Genomic DNA, 23,896 nt, shown 5'->3' with positions numbered 1-23,896 from the left:
TGTAACTGACCCTGTTCACCCGGGGGCAGCTCAACAAGCTGTAAACATCTCCCACAGCTGATGCTGCTTCACATTAAAAGGTTGACTTTTATTGTGAAGCAACAGGAAATGTCACTGAGGTTAGAGTGGATGTTTGTACAAAACAAGACATAGTTGTTTGCAGCATTTGTGTCTGGGGATCACGTTTAAGTATCACAGGAAAGGCTGTAACAAGCAGAGGCAGCCAAAATGAGCTGTTAGATAAATTACTGGAGTTGACAGGTTCTTACTGTGGTTTGAGAGAGCCGGCACCAGGGTTTCCCACAGTGCATACAATGTTCATCCTGGTAAAAAATTTACAAGTTGCCTACTGGCCTAAGAATGGCAAAAAACCTGTAATAATGTGAATGGAGTTTCTTGTTATCCAACAAAGAATTATGTTGTCTCTCTTAGCCCCAAAGGTTTATTTAACACCCCACATTTTACCTTTTCAATTTTGGTTCTTTGTCCTTTCCCAGTTTAGCTACCACGGATAAGTCAGTGAGACGTTTACTCTAGAACAAAGTTTACACATTTCTTATATAGCATTTTTGGAAACCAAAACTTCAAACCAATAGGTTTAAGTCCCTGATCACACACCCTGCAGGCGGTTGTCCAATCCATCGATTGGTAGAGAAAACGGGTCCTTGTATAGGCATATGGTCACTCCGGCTCAAACAACTAAACATAGATCATGAGTTCGACGGAATTTTACCGGCACCAACACCAGAGACAAAAGTGTTGTAGGTGTTGAGAGGGTTAAATTGAAAAATGAGAATTCACTCATTATCCACTCACCACTATGCTGATGGAGGCCAGGGTGAAGTGTTTGAGTCCACAAAATACTTTTGGAGTTTCAGGTGTTTCAACAGTGTTGCAGCCAAATCCAATACAATTGAAATAACTGTTGATCAATCTTTCAAACTTAAAAAAACAACAGAAAAAAACAGAAAATGCATGCAGCTCTGGAGGAGGATATCAGAGGACATTTATGGATTTGGCTGTAATGCTGTTTCCCTCTGAAACTCCAAAAGTGTTTTGTGGACTTAAACACAACACTTTCGTAGATAATGAGTGAATTTTCATTTTTAGGTGAACTATCCCTTTACAATCACCCCTTCATTCATCATTAGCCTGCTCTTTTTCCAGTGCTCTGCACTGACAGACTGGTAATGTCCTCTGGCCACACAGGCATAGGTCGCTGTTTTGGCTGAATGTGATTTTTGGGATTGAATTGTCAAGGGAGGAGTGAGAGCTGTCTCATTTCCCGCCACTTTGGAACCGTGCTCTGTCCTCTTTATCAGAGAGGCCATCCATCATGGCTGTACAGGCCCTCATCTGTCTCTGCCAAAGCTGTGACTCTCTGATGGGAATAGAGGGCAAAACTCAGACTGTCAATTTCTCATTAGAAGACCCCCAAGACCTCTCAGCCATAAACACCTGTTTCTGACAGGCGCTGTCACCTGTTTAATGCTTTGCACTGCCTCTGTGTGTAGAAAGCTTCTAATACATATACAGCAGAGTAAACCTGCTATTGAATCATTAACGATATCAACATTTGAAATTGATGATCAACCAACAAAGTACTTAGAGTTAGTCATTAAGACATGCATTAATGCTACACATACACTGTAAACAGGCTACAAAGATTTGACCAAACTCTCACCCCTGTTACATCCTACTTGTTTCTTTTTGAATTTTACACACAGATGATCTGCTCTTGTGTGAAGGGAAACTATTTCTAAGTATTAGTTCTTACTACCAAGAAAATCTGCCATTATACTATTAATCAATGAACAATGGTCCCAGGTATGAATCTCCAGGTTGGCAAGTCAACAATGTAGCAATCGATCCATGTGGTTTCTAAATGCGTGCAGACCTTTAGTGTTCATGGTTTTATCCAAAGAAGTGCTTCACTTCCTTCACACAAGATGAGTCCTCATTTGGTTTTACCTGAGACTCAGATAAATGTAAACAAAAATTTATTCTAAACTCAGCCTAAATTAATATTATATTGCATCAGACTGCATTAGAAGAATAATCTGGCTATGTTCTGAGATGATTCAGATTAGCTCTTGTATGAACAGGACTGAGGATCTTTATTTCTTACAGTATTCAATTGAATTGTATCGTATAGCACCACATTTTTCCACTAGCAACAGCTCTTTGACTGAGTATTGTGTTAAGTATTGTGTGAAGAAGACAAACCCTCGCTTTATCAATTTTGTAACAATTGAATCTTCTAAGTCATGATGTAGAGAATGCCTGCACACAATTACAGCGGTAAACATTCTGTAGTCCTTCCATATTACAATACATATCCCTACATACTTATTAGTCTTAGTCTATTATCTTGGCAGTCTTTATGTTTTGCTCCTTGCAATCCCATGCCTCACCCATAGGAGAGGACAGTGTTGGCGTCACCAGCCTGTTTCAGTGCTTGTCAGAGCTCGTCAGGGTCAGTGAGTGGTTACCAGGTCCCCTCTGGCGACACAGTCACCACCCAGCAGTGAACAGCAGGCAGACTTTCAAATTTTGTCAGGTGGAGCTCTGGGGATCAGGATGTTTACAAGCCAGAGGACAACAACAACATACAGTGTAGACCATTGTCTGCTTCTTGTCCTCCAGTACTGCAAACCCATGTGTCTCCCTGCCCTTTCAACTCCATGAAGGAAAGAAAGTTCCATAATATACTGTAATACTAATACTGTAGAATGACAAAGGTCACTTTAACCCTGATGTCTTAGCTGTGAGCGTCTCGTTTAAATACGTGTCTAAACTCTAAAGTGAATCCAACAAACACAAAGTAAACGTCAGTACTGTTCAGGTCCTAATGACTTCAGTGTCAGTGAAGTTCAGTGATCAGTAAGAGTAAAGTGAGCGCAGGTCAATGGGAGAGTGGATGGAGGACACTCAGACAAGAGACCCTGACACGGTAAAAGACGACCGGACCTTCAATGTGCGTCTGTCCTGCTCCTGAAGCAGCGGTGGGACATTGCTAAAAAAAAATGAACATAGCGGAAAACATCAATCGATTATGTTCTGTCTCTGCATCGATGCAGAGTCTTCCACGTCCGCATCGCGATGCATCAAAAAAAGATGAATTTCTCCACCTCTACTGAGTCAGTAGCTGTTATTTCATTGTCTGTCTCCAGTCTCTCCGACAGTATGGGTGTGGTAGTGCTGCTGAATTGAAGGTTGCCCTTAGGCTAACACGTTTAGGGGCAGAACAGGGCTTCTAATGGCTTTTCTATTGCCTTCTCTCTCCATTCTGTTAGCCAATGTCTGAGGCAGCATCACCCCGACACCAGCTAATGCACTAACACACCCATCCCTGTGCAGCCACTTCCAGCTCAGAGCTACATTAGGACAGATGAGTTCGTCTGTCTAACCCAGCACCTTTTTGTAGTGACTCACTGGCAACAGTTCAACTTGGATCAACCAACCCCTTCACCCCTTTTAACAGTGAATAACTAATACTTTAGTTAGCATATGCACAAGTTTAATAGATGTCTAAAAGAAATAGGAGGATGCGATATGGCGTGGATTTTTTCACTTTTTCATACAATGCGAGATGCATTTTCCTTGATCTCCCAGGGAATAATCATAGAAACTGTAACTCAGTGGCTCTGTGCTAACATCGTCTTGGTGCTAATTGGCAGCAGTTACACTAGATTTAATTAAGACATGCCTGTTTTTGTTTTTAACTGTAATAGAGCAGGGGTTTTGTGATGTGACCCGGCTGGATATGATGCTTCTAGGTTTCTTTATAAAAAGTAATGTTTAATATACCAGTAGCACCACCCAGTTTTTGGGTGTGTAAATAGGTAAGTTTCCCATGACAACTTTGACACGAAACCTTTAAATATATTGTGACTTTTTATTTTTTACAGTTTTTGTTTCTTCACATATGCTTTCTGCTCCTCCTGTCATCAGTATTTTATTTCAATGCGGTGCATGTCATTCTGTCTAGAACCATTCAACCCTCTGATTAAACTGCATAGTACCTCTTTTGTGTGTAAGAGGCAATTGTGGTGCTGCTAAGCTAAAGACAAATGGTAATGAGACGATTCTTTTATCTGGGAGAACAAAGCAAAGATCTATGAATGGTAAAATTAGAAAATAATACACGATAGCAAGGCATCATAATAGGTTTCAGTCAATGAGAACATCACCAGACAATTCCAAGCATTCAAATTCACCTCCCAAAGTAATAATGTGAGTGTGAGTGAAAACTTCTGCAAACATGAATGCAGCAGAAAGCCCTCGGGCAAGGTACAAGTCACAATAGAGAACATGAGCCTTGGACTGACTGCTGCTCCTGTCATTACACAGCTTCAGCAGCAAAGCACACACACAAACAAGTTCAGCTCTCCTCCTCCTCCTCTGCAACCATAACCATTGCACTGTCTTGTATTTCCAAATGAAGCCAGTGATTACAGTAGAGAAGGAATGAAATGAGGACAGGATGCATTATAGCAGTGAAACCTTTCATCTCTTTGCTCTTTACCTCAAAACCAAGTGAGAAGGCAAACTCAGCTCCTAGCTTCCTCCTCTCAGCACTACTGTTATTTTAGGTCTGGAGAGTAATGGATGCTCTCCTCAGACCATCAACATGTAAAGCTGTAAGGAAACGGAGGTCTGTGTGTGTGTGTCCACACAGGACATAATATATTCTGGGCCTCTGTCACACATGTTTAATTTGACATATTTCTGACTCTCACATATGTATATTTTTTCTGTCACATTCATATCTATACACACAGGACGTGTGACAGTATACTGGTATTGACCCTAATCAAAAATGTATTATTGATATCATGTTAATAATACACACTTTAAATTGATGCCAGCAGTTTTATTCACAACCACAAAAAATGAAAATCAAGCAAACTAATAAACTGATATGCAGCTTGTATGTAGGTTCACCAATACAGCAACACAGCAGAAACAATCTTTTACATACAGACTAGAGTGTGTGTGTGTGTGTGTGTGTGTGTGTGTGTGTGTGTGTGTGTGTGTGTGTGTGTGTGTGTGTGTGTGTGAGTGTGTGTGTGAGTGCATGTGCGTATGGTTATCCATATCAAATCGCAAGTATTGTATGTGGAGGAGGCATAATCCTATGAATAATAACAATAATTCAATACATTAACGTGAAAATTGGTCTATCTGTGATCGCACCGAGCTTCATCGATCAACGAGATGATTGTCTTTCTGCAGACACGCCACAGTAGATATTAGTATTTAGTCGTATTGCAGGTTGTGGTTTTAAACTTGTCTTTATGAGCAGAGAATGACAAACTATATAAACACCAAGAGGGTTATAAATCTGAGATAAATCAATGATGCGTTTTACCTATATGTGGACTTTTGGTACATTGCTATCGATGAAATGAATATTGCCATAATTGTTTTTATTGTTTTTATTGAACAGTCTGACACTCATACAATATGTGAAAGGAGAAGATATAAAATGTATGTGTGGGTGGAAATGTGTGCATGTGAGAAGGAGAATAAATGTATGTGAAATTGAATATGTATGTGAAGGGAGAAGGGTATGTCCTGTGAGAGACCCAGAATATGTTATGTCCTGCACAGTCCCTGCAAAGTCCACAAAGAATGTTTTTCACTATTCAGTAAGACCAAACATATAAATGTGGACTGGGCTGGATTTCCCTCCAACAAAGGGAAATGTCCATTCTGGTGTGAAAGAATATGACTGACCTGCACAGACCAGGGGCCGAGTCAGAAACCAGATGAAGGGACACAGTTAGAGCAACTCGTTTCACTATAAAGTTTGTTACTATTATTCTTTAAAAGCGGTTTGACAGAATCTTGTGCAATTCAAACTTAAAGGATATCTCTAGTGTCAATGCCTGATGCTGTATATCTCCTGTGAGCCACAGAGCTACATGCTGGCAAAAAACTATTGCAAACACTTAAGTTAAGTGACATCATTACCATGAACACACACACATACACAGCTAATTTAGTTATTTAGTTTATTTAGACTTATAGCTGCTTGCTACCACAAATACAAGAGTACCAAACATGAAAATAGTTTTTAATATTTTTCTCACATATTTGTACACTGGACGGCAGTTTCAGGTAATAATTTAACCTTTTTAAAAAAACAAATGGAACAAATGGAATTCATTAGTTTGAGAGCCAAGTAGGGTAAGAAAGTCCTAAAGTACTGAGAGATGAACTTACACATTATAGGTTTCCGTCTTTTCAATGACTTTATTGACATTGATAAAATATTATCAATTTTGATTGAAGCAAGCCTTATCGTTCAACTGCAACAACTTAGCAGTGTTAAAGGTCCAGTGTGTAAGATTTAGGTGAAAGGGATCTATTGGCAGAAATTTAATATAAAATAATCCTAGTGATGTTTTCACGAGTGTGTTTCATCTAAATTATACAAATTGTTGTTTTATTTACCCTAGAATGGGCCCTTTATATTGAAATACTTTATATTTACATCTTTATATTTACATGTTTCTTTTAGTAGCCCAGACTGGACAAACTAAACACCCTTTGAGTTTTAATGAAAACTGAAGGTTACCACAGGTTCTCTTTCATGTTTGTTAGGGGAGGATGAGGTGAGGGGTATTCAGCTGCAACATGACACTTCACCACTTTATGTCACTGAATTCTACACACTGCAACTTTAATACTCCTGCTATTTGTGTTTTTGTGTTTAGGCCAATGATGCCTCAGGGAACACATGGAACTGGCTGTACTTCATCCCACTCATCATCATCGGTTCCTTCTTCATGCTCAACCTGGTGCTCGGCGTGCTGTCAGGGTGAGTACCAACCGTGAGGATGACCTGAGCGTGGGACCGTGATACTCTGCTCTAGTATTTGCCTATTTGTTTATCTTGCTTTGTGCCTGAGTGAATCATTAGAGCAATAAAGCAAACTAATGGTAAAGGTTGTGTTGCTACAGGCAGAGGAACTGTCTACGTGACATGCAGATGCTTTATATACAATATGCTCACAGGGATTTTCTGGAACCTCTGGAATGGTTGTACATGTCACTGCTGCAGTAGTAACCTCAGACCAGTGCTTTAAACTCTAAAAGCATCTATGAAAGACTAAAGACACAACTCTCCAAACTTGAAAGATGCTGAGTAATTTTTGTTACGACAGCCCCCATACACACCAAATAAAAATTGGACAAATCCAACATTTGACAGGTCTGCTGTGCCTACTTATGGTTGCCCATCTAATTGGACAGTCACTGTTCATGGGAGACATTTAGCAAACAGTTCTTCTAAATACCAGTAATAAGGATGTAATAGTGATGTAATCATTCAAACCGCCTACATTTATTTTGTTTCCCCTTCGTCCAGAGTCTGTACTTCTGTCACATTCACATCTGTGGCAGGTTCAATGTAATATTCATGAGGTCTGATTAAAACATAAATTCACGTGATTATATGAGTCTGCCACACCACAAGCAGACTTTATACTGGGCATGGCGTGCAGAGCCTGTCAGTCCTGTGGAACACATTCTCTCCTTTATAACACCACACAGGTAGCAGGCTCAGAGTTGTGAGTCTGTCATCACCATTGAAAAGAGGATCATGGGAGAGGCTGTGTTTTTATTGCCTCTCGTTTAGTATTGCTTGCAGCTGTTATCATCTCTCTCTTCAGCACCAGAAGTCTCCAGGTGTTGTTCCTCATGTTCAACACCTCACCACCACTATACCACCCAAACCAAATCCTGACAGGAATGTTATTTTGTGTTGGGTCAGGTGGATAGAAACCCCTGCACTTTGTTACATGAAATCAGAATCATCTTATACCTGTGGTCAAAACCTGAAAAACTATTTCCTATCCAGTTTTACATGTGTCATGTTTTAAATCCATTTTCTTTGAAGCATTCGGCTGATAATACGTACAATTCCTTTGAGTGCATAAGTGTTTGTGGATTTGTTTAAAGCAGCTAAATTCTTAATTTCTAACAACAATTTCTTGAACCGCAGTGAGGATACAGTGTTGAAAGAGACTCATCATGATGTTAAACCTACAGAGAAACGTCCCTTACAGTTTTGAAAGAGGCCACAGTCTCCAAGTTGCAGTTGGCTGCTCTGCTCTTGCTGATAAAATAGCGTGACTCTTTGATGCTGTGGAATCTATTTCCTCTCAGACTGGTTGTCCCACAAAGACTGAAACTCAGCCTTTCTTTTTTTCTTGCAAACGTTTTTTTTCTGTTGCTATTTTCAGGATGGGATAATGTTTCTCCACTTTTGTTCTTGTATACTTAACTTTGATGACAGTTAATTGGGTGCTGCAGATGGGATTGGACTTTGATGATTACAGTGAACAGACTGCACCGTCAGCAAAGAAGAGCTATTAATCATGAATCCCTGAACCTTAAAATGTGCAGTTTAATTCCTGAATTGCTCCTCCTCGCTGATGTCATACATAATTTGATATACAGCTATTTCATTTGTTCCCTACTTTTTGTATTAATTCATTTTTCAGTTTTCCACTGAACAAAAGAAATAGGACACAACATTAATGACAAAACGATAGTAGAAATAAAAAGAGAAATATAAATGTGGGCACTACTTTCATTTTACAACCTCTATCTATTGATCTATTCTTATTGTATCAGCTGAGAACATGACTCATCTTTTGTCTGGAATGCAGTCCAGGGTTTTTCAGGGGTCCTCGTTTTAGCTCTCACATAGTGAGTCAGAAAGTCGGAGAGTTTATTTGCTCTGCAGTTGGAGTGTCACATTTCAACCAGCTCCTTGTGATGGACTTTATGCAAGTATCAAGATTCTGAAGAGATAAAGGCCACTGACGTCACCTGGTATCAAATCCACTTGTAACAGAACACATCCCCAGTAATCTGAACAACCCTCTCCCAGAATGGTGGCTTTTATACATCACCTGCATATCAGTTAGAGATTGTCCCTCAACTGCCCAAACTGCCTCCAGCATTGTGCGGCCTAATTGTTAATTTATTCATATGGAGTGTAATGAAAAAATACAGATTTCACAGAACTGACTTCCCTCCATGTCTTAGAGCTAGTGGAAGTTTGCCATATTTTACATATGGAATGGCAATCACTCTTCTGAACATCTTTTGAGAAACTTCAAACTGTATTTGAATGTCATTGTGGTTCATTTTCTCTTGTTGTCGAAGAAAATCCTCATCTAGTACTAAACTCACTTAGTGTACCACAAGGCTTAGTTTTGTATCCCATTTCTTTTGTTAACAATTGTGACATTAAGTTTCACTTTCACTTTCTGATATCACTTTGCTCTATGGACCAGAAATACCTGGCCTTAAATACACGTTTGAGGGCTGACTATGGGCCCTTGAATACTAAAGTGAGCTGTGTACATCACGTGTATTGTAGAACTCAGGACTTACAATAGTATTTTACAGATGTCAGGTGTTTTGGCATCATGTTGATTATTTTCCAATGTTAGTTTTCACTTGCTCTGTGAATACATTATTTATCTCAGACATTATCTATGGTGAAGCCACAGTAACCATGAGAGCAGAAAAGTATAAACCGAGCACAGAACGTAGCTGAGAGCTGTTCTCCTCTTCCTCCCTCTTTTCTCTCATCGCAATAAACTAGTCCAAAATGTAGCAGCAACAATCTTAATCAAATCAAGCATGACCACATCCTAACCCAATGACTACTGATTCATTTTGGAATCGACTTTAAAATGTTTTTGATTCCAATGGAAACTTTGTGTTTGGCTCCAAACCACAGTTCCTAATTCCTGAGCCTTTATGGGCCTGTTTTCAGCCAGTGGTCTCATTACTGTTTCTTTGATCCAGCTTTTGCAGTCAAGGCCGCACAGCTTTAGAATGCCATGCATGATAAACTGCATCTACAGTTAAACCCCTCATTTTGTATTTCTGCAGCATTTTCATTTTAATATTAACAACCTTCAGTTTGCCATTAACCACTCTCATATCAGGGGATGCTTTTATTGTAACCTCTCTTTTCTGAATATTTCCATATTCTTACACAGTTACACACATACTGTACATACAGAGAGAGAGCCTTGGGCAGGTAGCCTTCAGCAGCCCCCTCTGTGGCCATCTTGGCCTCTCGGTTTCCTGCTCTCTCCACAGAAGTTGTCAGATGGCCTTACGCTCACTGTGGAGGTGTAAGGTCACTGATGCTGTCTGGCAGGGCAGTGCGGGGGCCATGCCATTGTTTAAAGGCCATGATCTGAACTTCAGAGCAGGCAGGAGAGCAGACACATGCAGGGTTGAGAGGCTGCAGATCCCCCCCCCCTCCCCTCCCCACAGGGGAGGTCAGAGCCTTTCGGTCAGCGTTTATTCCATCAGCTGCGTGGACAGGCTGTGATGTATGTGTCTGTGATCAAAGTTTAAACCACAATCTCACACACACACACACACACACACACACACACACACACACACACACACACACACACACACACACACACACACACACACACACACACACACACACACACACACACACACACACACGAAGACCTCCAGCTTGTCTAACCTATACTTACACACTTTGACTGTACCTAGCTGACAATCTCTCCTGCACATGTCAGGTGAGAACACAACTCTCATGGAATGAAAGTGTCTCTCTGTGTCTTTCTGATGTGTCAGAAGTCAACTGTCTGAGTTTCTGTGTGGATTCCTTCTGCCTTTAGTGTTGTCTTTTTGTGAGCACGTCATTGTCAGGCTCCATGGGGTGTGTACCTTCTGCAATAGCAATACTGTGTTTTGTACCATCATGAGATCATTCTTGTCGGCAGTTTACAAAATCCCCTGAATGCTTGTTCTGCAGCTTTCCACCATATCCCACTGTTTTTATTAGCAAAAGGTTTTTTTCCACACCTGGCACGTACCTGTAAATGTCAGAGGTTTTTTCAGAGGTGCTAAGCATTCATTTATTCCCCTTATCCACTCCAGTTGGTGCTGTGTGTATCCACAGTGGAACTATCAAGGGAGATTTGACCAGTTCTTTCCAGCCTAAAAAGTGGACTGCCATGTTGTATTCAGGCTTCAGTGAACTACAGAGGCTCTCCTCCTTTTTAAAAAGTGTTAAACCTCTTTGAGCATTAGAACATACTTTTAAAATTGTCCAAACAATTAATAGAAGTTGGTTAATAGTGTTTCAAACCACAAGCTCCCCCTGTCTCTCCTGTGTCTCTCTGACCTCTGACCCCCTGCTCATCACCCATTTCTGTTGTGATACTGATTAACATCAAACCAGACACATTCGCTACTCATACTTTAAGCATAATCGTCTGTGCTGACAGTAACAGTATCAGCTGCAGGGACTGGCACAATAATTACCGCTGCCAAGAAGGAACTGAACTGATTTCCATGAAATTCTGCGATGGGGTGGAGTATGACCCAAGGATGAACCCATTAAATCTTGGAGCTGATCCAAATAAATAGCTGATTTTTTTTCACTTCCTTTTACAGCATTTCCCGCAGAAGTAATTCAATCTATGGCAGTAACAGGAGTACACACTCACGAAGGACAACCTCACACGCAAACAATTCTGAGGGAACAGTAAACAGTCTAAAGAGTGAAAGAGAAGTTTTCGCATGAGGGAGAGTACTGCAGTGCATGCCATGCGGGTACACACACAACTGCAGCTGAAACTATAAGGTCGGACTGTCTGCGTGGATGATAAAAGTTATATGGACAATAGTGTGAGAGAGTACGCGGCAAATATAATACTGTATAATAGTGCTGCACACGGCTATACAATGCAGTAATGGAGCTAAACACCAAATTAGAGATCTCTCATGTTATTATGAGGAGTGACAACATTTTGTTGACTCATTAAGAAACTGTGGCAGGACAAATTAGAACATGGCGAGCCATCACAGTCTAGATAATTAATGGAAAACACTGCTTTGATATGGAAAGACAGAGCCTTAGTCTTGAAAGAGGTATGAACTCTCTTAGTTCCCTTCTAGTTCAAAACTGCATCTCGGGCCACGCTCACACAAACAATCACCACTAAACTAGCCCTGTTTGTAGGTGTAGCAGGTACCAGACTACTTTGTTGACTCTGGAGGATAATTATCCAAATAACAGATGATCATCAAGTTAATCCCTAAGCGAGATGTCTGGATTTAGTTTGAAGCACTTAAAGACACACACACAGGCCTGATTCATGGTGGTGTATATATATATATATATATATATATATATATATATATATATATTATTAGCACCTATAGTACCTATGCCATGCATCTTTGATCACAGAAATGCAGTTCAATGTACTCAGCAGCAGAGGCAGAGAGAGGACCCTGATGCAGACACAAGGCAGGCGGATGGAGTGAAGAACTCTAATGAAGAAAACCAGGCTTACAGGCAGATGGAGGATAACCAGGCAGAAGAGAAGCCAGGCAGTAACACACAAGTGGAACATAACCAGGAGCAAAAAGAGACAGTCTCACACTGAGTAGAGACTAAGGGCTGGTGTAAGTCCTAATGCTGGGGTAATGCAGGGCTGATGATTCGTGGGAGCAGGTGTATGAATGGGCGGGGCCGCCAGGTGAGTGAGGGCAGGGAGAAAAAGTCTGAGGACATCTAGTGGGTAGGAAGGAGAATGCAGGTCTGTGGGGAAGAGGAGGGAGCATGAGCTGAGCCTGGGGACAGAGGGACTTGTAATCATCAAATTCATGGGATCTGACTCATTGTGTAAGCTTTATGTCTGTGCTCATGTTTGCATGTACACGATTGGTTGCATGTGTGTGAGACAGCTGCAAGGCTGCAAGCTGCTACAATGCTGGGAAATCCTAGCTGCTAAGATTTCTCCCTGCCTGCACACACACACGCTGGCACACAGTACACTCACCCAACACACACACTGATGCACTGCACACACATTATATATGGAAAGATGGCAGGAAGGCAGGCAGGCAGGCAGGCAGGCAGGCAGGCAGGCAGGCAGGCAGGCAGGCAGGCAGGCAGGAAGACAGGCAGGCAGACAGGCAGGCAGGCAGGCAGACAGGCAGGCAGACAGGCAGGCAGGCAGGCAGGCAGGAAGGCAGGCAGGAAGGCAGGCAGGCAGGCAGGCAGGCAGGCAGGCAGACAGGCAGGCAGGCAGCCACTGCAATGCAGAGTGGAGCTCCCCCCTCTGCTGTGTGGGAGACACACCAATCAGGGGGGCGGGGGGAGTAGAGATCCCTTGCTCTGTTATTTCAAGTCTGTCTTCCTCTTTCTCGTTTTTTCTTCTCTTATTCCACCTCCCTCTTTCTACCTCACACATGACATAACCCTAATGTTGGCCAAGCAATGCAGTGGCAGTGAAGATAACGACATCAGCTTTAACAAATGAGCGTGGTCACATTAATAGTGAAGTCACATTGATGGCGTTTTAATAGCCACACAATAGATAAATGATTCAGTCAGGATTTCATTTGATTCATGATTTTTTTTCCCTCTGGATATAAGTATCATTCAAATGTGTGATATATGTACTACATAATTACATGTGCATATTCTGTTTATAAACAGCTGCTGACATATAGAGAGGGTGGATGTCAGTAGGAGAGAGGGGTGATTTAGGGGAGATTAATAACACTGAGTCCATCTCCTGCGCAGTTCCTGTTGTTTTAAGACATAGACACAGATTCAAGGAGATGTGTCACTGTTGTCTGCCCCACACTTCACTTCTACTTTTTTCTGTTCCTGTCTGTGAGAATAACACTGATGTTTACAATGTATTGATCTGACATTTTTCCAGGGGGTCCGATACACAGTAGCTACGCTGTTCTCAGATATGAACTCAGGAGAACATCTGCACAATTGGCTCTGCACTTTCTCTGGAGTTTGTCTTTCACACATGATCAAGGCAGCAGGAGTTTCTCCGCTCAGACGCGTTCACGACAACACAGAAATCTCCGGAGCGTTCAGGCGAGCGGGGGTGCAGCAGGCAGAGACAGAATATTTCCTATTAATTGTGCTGCAGAGATCATGTGTGTTTGTTTACAACACATCAACACCAGTGTTTATCACCAAAGGATTGTTCTTGGCATCTTTGTTTTTAGACATATTGTTTTTTTCCGGTTTTGCCTCTCATCAACACGTCCACTTGCTAACATTGAATCCTGTGTAGGATCTCCTGCTATGTTTTCCCCTGAGCTTATCTGGACATTATTTTGAGTTTTTACTAGGGGCTGGCCGGAGAAACTCCAGAGAAAGTCTGGGGCCTCTAACTCAGACATTTGTGGTCACGCATACAGTTTCTCTGGAGAATGTCCGGAGATTATCCAGAATTCAGTGCACGTCTGAGAGGTGTTGTGTTGATGCTTGACAGTGGGTGTGTGTCTGAAGGTTGGGGGTGACGCGATGTCAACCAATTACATTTTCCCAACTTTAAGCTTTTTTCTACAGAAAACTTTCCTGGCAAACTGCTCAGCTACTTTTTATTAAGAATAATTGAGTGATATTGTCATCACAGAATTACAAGTCAAATGTTTCTCAATTTTTCTGGAACACCTTTCCTTTCCCTGTCATGCGTCATGACTGGCAATTGTTGGATGATTCAGAGTATGTTTGTAACGTGTTGTCGCACACTCTCTTATAACCTTGTGTTGTGTCTCTTACGTCTTGGGAACAATATCAAATCATTTTGAAATCCAAGGACTTAAGTCCAAGTGAAGTTACGATCCATTGGTACTGAACTGAAAATATTTTTTGGGGTTTTATCAAGTCAAGTCGAATTGTCGACTCAGGGTCAGACTTGAGTCCATGTCACAGACAGATATTTGCTTGTTAGCATGAGACAACCCGCTGTTGATGCTGACTTGAGCTGTATCAGGACACAGACTCTGTTTTGCCTGCTGGAAGCCAGCCTGCTGTATGCCTGTCAGGCTGCTTTGGGGTCTGTGTTGGCTTGTCAGATCCACTTAATGTGTGTGTGTGTGTGTTTTCCACAGGGAGTTTGCCAAAGAAAGAGCGAGGGTGGAGAAGAGGCAAGATTTCCTGAAGCTCCGCAGACAACAGCAAAGAGAGAGAGAGTTGATTGGATATCTGGAGTGGATCTGCAAAGCAGGTTGAAAACACACACAAACATGAATACTGGGGGTTACGAATGAGGGAGCGTGCCCCTGACTGATCATGACTTAACTGTGATTGATGTTGAGATATGACCTAATTACAACTCCTTTGAATTCAACTGTGGTATTTGTGTTACAGAGGAGGTGATGCTGGCTGAGGAAGACAAAAATGCAGAGGAGAAATCTTTGGATGGAGCTTGGTACAAAAGAAAAAACAATAACTCAGGTGAGGGCTGCTATGTTCAGTATCCATTGTGAAGATAGAAAACAGGCAGCCAGCTTTGAAAACACTGCATCATTTTACAGAGCAGCATGTTAGAGGCATAACCTGGTGTTCACCAGCTAAATGAACCAGAAACAAAATACAGAGATAACCTGTATCCACCCATGACCTATATATATATGACTAAATCAATTTTGCCGTACCTACCCTTAAACAGAAGTATCAACAACTCCATAACTTCCAAGGAAATCTCATATTAAATGCAGTATTAAACTAGTATAATTAATGTAGCTAATTAAAAATGACCTATACACCGTTTGGCTCCACTTAATAGTGAATTGCTATAAATTTTATATTTATAAAAATGTCTCAATCACAGACTTAGACTGAAATGAGACAGAGCCATAGTGTATATTAGGGCTGGGGCGTCATATGGAAGGTGGCTGCGCACAGTCAAGGCATGCACTCACCTGAAGAGCAAGCTGAAGCAGAAAAAACCATCCACAATCATCTAGTATAGGTTCCCTATAGTCGGACCGCGGTCCGGACCGGACCCAGAAGCTGCTCTATACAGACCCAGACCTGTTATAAGATTATGACGGACCGTTTAAATTTTAACCTGCGCCACTTTTTCCGTCTTTACGTTAGTGAATACTGGCAGCATACGGTAGAGTTTACTTCTCTCACTGAACAATGATAATAATAATAATACAATAACTTTATTTGTATAGCACTTATCTAAACGAGGTTACAAAGTGCTTCACACAAAAGTCCATGGCAAAATTAAGATTCGATTGTAATAAAAGATATTCTGTTCAGTCCAATTTAAGAGCCAAATCATAACATAATAAGGTTGAGACCTTAAGTTTAAAGAGGAACCCAACAGTTCCCACAATGAGCAAGCACTTTGTAGACTGTGGAGAGAAAAAAGTCCCTTATTAACTGGGAGAAACGTCTAGAACCAGACTCAGTGTGGGCGGCCATCTGCCGCGACCGGTTGGGTAGAGCGGAGACAAACGGGGAAGAGTGTAGGTGGGTTGCATAGAGGGAGTAGAAAAGAGAGAGAGATGGGGGTGGGGGGTGGGAGAGGGGGAGAGAGAGATCAGGAACATCACACTTGAACTCTATAAGACTGATTAATGAAAATAATTACAAGTCGCATGTTAGAAATGCTTTCCTGTCAAAATAAGTTTTGAGCAGTGATTTAAAGATCGGTAGTGAGTTGGCGAGCCTTATCTCATCAGGCAGGGAGTTCCAGAGCCTCGGAGCCCGGACCGAGAAAGCCTTGAGTAGCCAGCCTTGACCTAGGGACAGCCAACAGGGACAGGCTGGCTGATCTCAGGTTGTGACTAGGATTATAGGGGGTCAAGAGCTGCAAAATGTATGTGGGGGCCAGCCCATGTTGAGCTTTAAAAGTTATTAAAATAATCTTAAAATCATTCCTGAATTTAATTGGTAACCAGTGAAAAGACGCAAGAATTGGCATGATATGAGCCCTGCGGTTTGTTTTTGTTAAAATCCAAGCAGCATTGTTTTGAACAAGCTGCAAACGAGTTACTACGGATTGGTAAACAGGGCGTTGCAATAATCCAGGCGGGAGAAAACAAACCCATGTATTAGTTTTTCTAAATCCGGGAGAGATAGAACCGCTTTGATTTTTTTGATGTTTCTTAGGTGAAAGTAGCAGGATTTAATGATTTGATTAACATGTGTTTTGAAGTTCAGATGAGAATCAAATGAGACACCTATATTTTTAGCTGTAGTTTTAATATTGGCTGCCAGGGGACTGAGAAATGATAGGGGTCTGCTTGCTAGCACTATTATTTCAGTTTTATGGAATTTAACTGAAGGAAGTTAGGTGACATCCATTCCTTAATGGTGGATAGGCCCTCTGTTAGGAGACGTTGTCTTGCTTGAAGGACAAGTATATTTGGGTGTCATCGGCATAGGAATGTTATTATATCCCATTAAAACGGCTGATGATGTTTCCTAATGGGAGCATGTAGAGCGGATTAGTATGGGAACATACGTTAATATTTGTTGAGATTGTTTATATGTGTAATGTAGTTATATATTAAGAAAAAAGAAAAAAAAGGGGAAACTCAAACTACATATATTTTTTTCGAAAATTATGCACTTTATTTTAAGATGCCTTTTTCAAAAGCCCTTTTTTTAATGCAAACCTTATTTTATTTATTTAAATTTTTATCGAGTTGTAACATTTAAGCATTAGATTCATTGATTAATCGTAAAAATTATTGTTAGATTAATCGATAAAAAAAGTATCTGTAGGTGTAGCCCTATATAAAACATAAAAGATAAACAAAATACAAAATAAATACGTAATACATTCATGTTTGGGTATTTAAAAGGCTAGTGACAGCAGGGACACATGAGTTCTGTTGGTCCTGCATCTAGGTAAGATATATCTGCAGCCTGACGGAAGCAGCGCAAACTCAAAAAACAGCCAGAGTTGACTTGGCCTTCTTCAAGGACCTGGCCTTGTGAAGTTTAGGGAGGTCATTTAGATTGGTGCCTTGTAGTTGGTTCTTAATAACAGTAAACATTACCAGTAATACTGTGCTTTTCCTTCTATGACAAGTCAAAATGTGAGTTTAGTTAAAACCTTTGAAGCTCATTTATCCCTCATTGGGCTCTTTCACTCACTTCTCCATACCTTCTCTACATGCATTTCTCACAAGTATTAACTGCATCTAGAGTATATACTTACAGTAAAGTATCTATACAGTATTTATATTATCAAAAGATACTGCAAATAATTCCAACACCAAATCATAAAAAGCAGCAAATATTGTTTTAAAAACACAGTATATTAATAGATTAAACTGTTTATCTGTGTGGGAAATTGAATAGGTTCTTACTGTTAGTCCTAACTGAGTAAACAGCATGTGGCTGATACCGGCCATTTCCACTGGTATCCTCCTCTGAGGCATGTGTTTGTGTGTATTTTTGGTTGTCTGTGTGTGTTTACTCTCCTATTATCGAGGCCGCACTGCGTCTCATCCGCAGCCTGACCCAGGGTAACAGTCACAGTGATTATGGGTGGAAGGGTAATGGGATTAGAAGGAAGCAGAGTGAGTGAGGCTCCCCAGAGTTCAGAGTGTGGGAGTATGAGGGCCCTTCACACTTTTAAAGCTCTTCTCTTTGAATAGCTCTCAAAAACAAAACTCAGCAAAACTAAAGCGTGGTAAATTACAGAGTCTATCGCCAAGTTAGCTGGGAATATGTGTATATTTCACTTGTCACATGCCTGTGTAAAAAACATTTTTTTATTTTGTCTGGTAGTGCAGTATTCAGAATTCAGACGAACAAAAAGTTTAACAAACATCCAAACTGTGTCAACACAAAACAGCAAATCATTCATTTGAGGCATTTTACTAAAGTTGCTACAGTGAAACGTTGTTCGATTGGGTTGTTTGCCTATTTCACTGACTGTATTAGGACTTCACCATGTTCTGTAAAATGTCACTCAGAGCGACATCATACACTTAAAGGTCCAATTTGAAGGTCCACCAGATTTAGAGGGGGTCTTTACCGTGTTCATGTTACCTGAAGGCTCTCCTAAACACTTACGTATGTCCAAGGAGAGGGTAAGGTGAGGGGTGTTGAGTTGGTTGCCATCTGCTTCATCACCACTAGATGACACTAAATCCTACACACAGATGCTTTGGTAAAAATGATTGAGTTCTGGATTTTATCATATGCTTCATTTACATTCCATCCATTACTCTCCTGTGAATTATCAAGCACTTTTCAAAGTGGATTTGAACATGAGCTCTATAGATTAATCATTGATCGTCCTTCTGACGTTTAGTGATGATGACTGACACATTACAACGATGAGTCACGTGATGAATTAGAGGCACAGCTGCTGTGTAACAGTCGCATGTAAGAGGTTCTACATCCATTTATGTTTAGTGGAAACAAACATCATGAAGTACTTGAAATTCATAAAACAGAATCAGGTTTACACTTGACTTTAATACTCTGAGAAAATGCAAATTCCTGTTATGTGTTCACAAATTTCCATTCTCTCTTTGTAAACGAGTAGTTACCTGTATCAAGCTTTGGCAGATTTGTCCGTCTGTCTGGTTTTATAAGATAATCAGTGTGTTGAGTTAAGATTTTGTGGTAACAAGATGGTTCACTCTACCCACCCACACATGAGCAGAGATGCCAGAGGTCAGGTGGTGATGTTGGTGATCTTGGCACAGGTACAACATCTTTGCAGCACCACACTAGAGTTTTTTAGGTAATTATTTAACAACTTTTATTTTATACACCTCAGAAAAAAATACCAAGGTCCAGTCCTCAGAAACCTCAGTGATGGGTACAGCCATGAATGAGTGGCTTTGTGCGGTGGGGCAAATAATTCTATATATATATACGATGGAACAGCTGAAAGTTTATGAATGAAGATATATGACAGGTATGAGTGGGGGAGCTATTGGAATTTCTCCATGAGTAGAATATAGAGAGAGGTTCTTTGTTATTGAACTTGAACAAAAGATGTATGAATCAGAGTTAAATCAGGTCAGCTGCTTTATAACTGATGTGATTTATTTATTTATTTTCTTGTTGTATTTGCAGTGCTGAAGAGGACAAAGAAGAGTAAGAATGACCTCATCAATGCAGAGGAGGGCGAGGACCACCTCACTGACATCTCATCTGTTGGTGAGGACGACCTGAGACACAATGTCTGCCATGTTACTGCAGGTCTTCCTACTCTCTAGTCTTCAAACTGTGTTGGTACTGTAACATGCAAACTGCTTGTTCATTGGCTTAAAGGATTGGTTGATGTATTGCTCCGTACACAGTTTAAAAAAAATATTTAAGTAGGAATCGGTCTGAATATCCATAGTAGGAACTGGTTAGCGGATGTAGTGAATAATCACAAGTGGAGAGGCTCCTGACTGATATTCTATCTTTCTATGTCTTCCAGGGTTCTTGCCTTTTACTGCTTTAAATAAGCATATTACAGGTTTGGTGCAGGGTAATAACCGAGGATGAGCAAAAACAATGCTACAAGGGTGGACTCTATTTTCTTAATTTCAGATATTACTACTGGGGAGCAATTTATACAGATATACTATACATATTATAGACATACTAGTTTACTGGATCAAGCTCCCACAGGTAAACTGGTGTCTAAATGAAGCCAAATCTTGCCACTGTTGGGGCTGGTAACTTCTAAACTATAGAAATCACAACAATGAAAATCTGACACACTTACAAAAGTTGTCTTCCCTGATTGGGGGCACTGTCCTGGACACACAACCATAGAGGCTGTTTTCTTTGGCAGGTGTCTGTCTGTCCATCTGTTGATCTTTGGACGGATTCTGTTACCTCGATAGCATCACTTTGTAAGTGTGTAGTATAGATCAGAATGAAGGCACAGTTTTAAGATGGGCGTGGGTGGTGAACCAGTAGTGCTGATATTTGCAGTTCTTATGTTGTCAGATAAGGAAATCATGGATAGAGGCAAAAAAAAACTAGAATGGAGATTTAGAATGGAATAATTTTAAAATAGAGAGATTAGTGTGGGACTTCAGGTCACACAGCATGAGTCACATAACTAGATTAAAATAGAACAGGAAATAATTAGCCCTCTAGTCTTCCTGTGCTCGTAATGAAATTCTAATAGAACCATTTTTCTCCCTCCTTTCTGTGTCCCGTCCCACTTGACATTTGGGCTTGATTTAAGTTACAGAAGGTTTAATACAGTACAGGCTAAACGGGAGTAGGGAGGTGAGAGGTGAAGACCATGGCACTGAGATCAAAGAGTCAAGGGCTTTACCCTGGTGACATCACAGTTAATGCTTGTCAGAATATAATAAATTGTTTTTGAATAGTTTACAAGTTACAGATGTCACGTTTGTTCCTCTGGTGGCTCTTCAGATCATTTTACTGTGGCAGTGGAACACCTCTATAAAATGTAGGCAACTTGTGTTGCTATCACAACCAATGTCCAGGTGGAAAGTAGCTCTGCTCAAACCCAGTGTTGAGTTCAGTGGTAAGTCCACCTCTGTCTTAGACTTGGTAACTTTATTGCCATTTTCTATGTTTTGTACCAACTGCCCCCCCAGGGTCACCGTTTACCCGGGCCAGCGTGAAGAGCAAGAACGAGAACACATCCTACTTCAAGAGGAAAGTGAAGAGGATTCGCTTCACCATCCGTCGTCTGGTCAAGTCCCAGAGCTTCTACTGGACTGTGTTGTGTCTGGTTGGCCTCAACACGTTGTGTGTAGCCATTGTGCACTACGACCAACCGGACTGGCTCACCTATGCCCTATGTGAGGACCAACAGATGTGTATATATTGAATTACTGTTTTGTTAACCATTATACCTATGTCACTATTTATCTTACGACTATTATTATGTTATATTTTTATATACACACATAGACATTTTTGGTCAGGGAAAAACCTGCCTGCTGCCATGGGTCTCCCAATATCAGCCAGACCACAGCCGCTCACTGGTGTCAGAACAGAAATGAAAACAACAAACATGAATTCCATAAATCAACATGAATCAGTGTGGCTTCTTTCAAGCACATAGGCTCTTCTCGGTGGTGTCTCTCTCTCTCTCTCTCTCTCTCTCTCTCTCTCTCTCTCTCTCTCTCTCTCTCTCTCTCTTTAAGGAGTTGAACTCCACCAACTCCTTAAAGATGGAGATAGTGATGGTGATATTATGTATGCCTGCTGTCTTCGTACCTGCTGAAGCAGATAAAACAATGCTACTGCCCTGCTTTAGAATTAGATAATCAGGGAAACTGCAGAAGCACAACGTATATCTCACATATACACAGTTATTTTAAATTAACAGACTCTTTCTGGGTTGTATTTGCTGTGGGCACAGCTAAACAAGCAGCAGAAGCCCAGCTCTATTGAATTGTGGGAATCAGACGGAGGGCCCTTTTTAACCTGGGTATTGATCTGTGTGTTTTATTTCCCCCCCCCCTGGACAGATCTGGCAGAGTTTGTATTCCTGGGCCTGTTTTTGGTAGAGATGTCCATGAAAATGTATGGACTTGGACCCCAGAACTACTTCCACTCCTCATTCAACTGTTTTGATTTCGGGGTGAGTCGTTTCATTCAGTCTGGAGTTACATCAATACACAGTTGTACAGTGTGAGCATGTATAGCATGATACATGTAATTAAGGACTGTCGCTTCACAAGACAAACGTTTGAATAGCAGTAAAAAGATCAAATGTTTGGAAAAGAAAACTGTGGTTGCCTGCAGCATTTATCAGAATGTGTTCACAGGTGATCATCGGCAGTATATTTGAGGTGATCTGGGCTGCCATTAAACCTGGAGCCTCATTTGGGATTAGTGTCCTGCGAGCTCTGAGACTGCTCAGGATCTTCAAAGTCACCAAGTGAGTCATCACTAATGTCTGTGTTGGGAAAACTGTTTCTGTCATATATACATATTCATGCAGTACGTGGGTGTGTGTGTGTGTTTGTGTGTAGGTACTGGAACTCCTTAAGGAACCTGGTGGTGTCGCTGCTCAACTCTATGAAGTCCATCATCAGCCTGTTGTTCCTCCTCTTCCTCTTCATTGTGGTGTTCGCTCTGCTCGGGATGCAGCTGTTTGGTGGCCAGTGAGTCATTTAGTTCTACTGTAGCTGCTCGTAGTGGACTACCTTTGTCTATGTCGTTTATTTAGTCTCAAAATCAAAGATTGGCTGGGGAGCCTCAGCCCTGTGCTTGCGGGAACCGTAGTTGTGCAAGCAGAGCAGAAAGGCTCGCTCAAGAGGATACCTTTCTGTTCGTGGATACTGTTCTTAGCACTTGCAGAGAGAAAACGCTCCCTTGCCAGTAAGATTTTGCACACGTGGATACTGTTTTGTGCCCTTGTATCAAATGGGTGGGCGTGGTTTTTATATGCGCACATTTTTTGACTAAATAAATGGCATAATTGTTTGTCCATTAAGCCTTTGAGCATGATGGATGCAGTTTGTACTGAAGTGTTTAATATAGAAATATGTTACAGTAATGTTGACAACAGGCTGATAATCAGCCAGGTGACCCTAGAGTACCTTCCGCTAGTCCCAAGTCCAGACTTCTGGGCACAACAGGCAGACAGGTTACCAAACGGAGATCCAAACAAAAGGGCAGACTGGGGCGATGTTTCAGGGATGGCTCGATGATCTTGAGCACGGACAAAAATACACATTAGCACAGCAAGGTAAAGGAATGAAGTAAAGATACTGAGTAGCATTTGTAACCACTGTGGTTGGATGACGATCTGATGGAGTCCTTGCTTTAGCCGGTGCCAAAGTACTGGTTGCAGGTGTGGTCGCTGACTCAGTAACCGGTGAGTGGTAGTTTTGTTGGGAAAGGGACCAGAGTGTCAAGCCCAACCAACACACATACACATACAAGGAAATTACAGGGACATTCATTACACAAGAGGAAAGAGACAAGGGGAACCTGATGGCATCTCTGATTCTGTCTCCTCTAACAGGAACAGTATTTGACTGCTTTTAAGCAGCTTTTTTGAGCCATGAGTGTAGTTCCTGGCTCTTAATGACATTTTCTCCCCAGTTCATTACTGTATCA

The 23,896-nt window shown here is 41.2% G+C and overlaps 1 protein-coding gene across 26 annotated transcripts in view; it reads left to right on the top strand.

Annotated features, from left to right (window-relative positions):
• Positions 1-23,896, top strand: part of cacna1ba (calcium channel, voltage-dependent, N type, alpha 1B subunit, a) — a 128,096-nt gene that overhangs the window by 46,475 nt on the left and 57,725 nt on the right. For 19 of the 26 annotated variants that reach the window (XM_034595704.1, XM_034595703.1, XM_034595708.1 and 16 more), the window contains exons 7-14: positions 6,726-6,829; positions 14,965-15,080; positions 15,224-15,310; positions 19,919-20,044; positions 21,415-21,621; positions 22,297-22,409; positions 22,597-22,709; positions 22,804-22,935. In XM_034595704.1, coding sequence (XP_034451595.1) covers positions 6,726-6,829; positions 14,965-15,080; positions 15,224-15,310; positions 19,919-20,044; positions 21,415-21,621; positions 22,297-22,409; positions 22,597-22,709; positions 22,804-22,935 — 998 coding nt within the window. Of the gene's footprint in view, positions 1-6,725; positions 6,830-14,964; positions 15,081-15,223; positions 15,311-19,918; positions 20,045-21,405; positions 21,622-22,296; positions 22,410-22,596; positions 22,710-22,803; positions 22,936-23,896 lie in introns of all 26 variants that reach the window. The other 7 variants (XM_034595711.1, XM_034595706.1, XM_034595712.1 and 4 more) reach the window with 2 other exon arrangements.

Source organism: Hippoglossus hippoglossus, chromosome 9, assembly GCF_009819705.1.
Source record: "Hippoglossus hippoglossus isolate fHipHip1 chromosome 9, fHipHip1.pri, whole genome shotgun sequence".
NCBI lineage: Eukaryota > Metazoa > Chordata > Actinopteri > Pleuronectiformes > Pleuronectidae > Hippoglossus > Hippoglossus hippoglossus.
The sequence above is the reverse complement of the archived record's forward strand: the minus strand, read 5'-3'. Positions and strand labels throughout refer to the sequence as shown.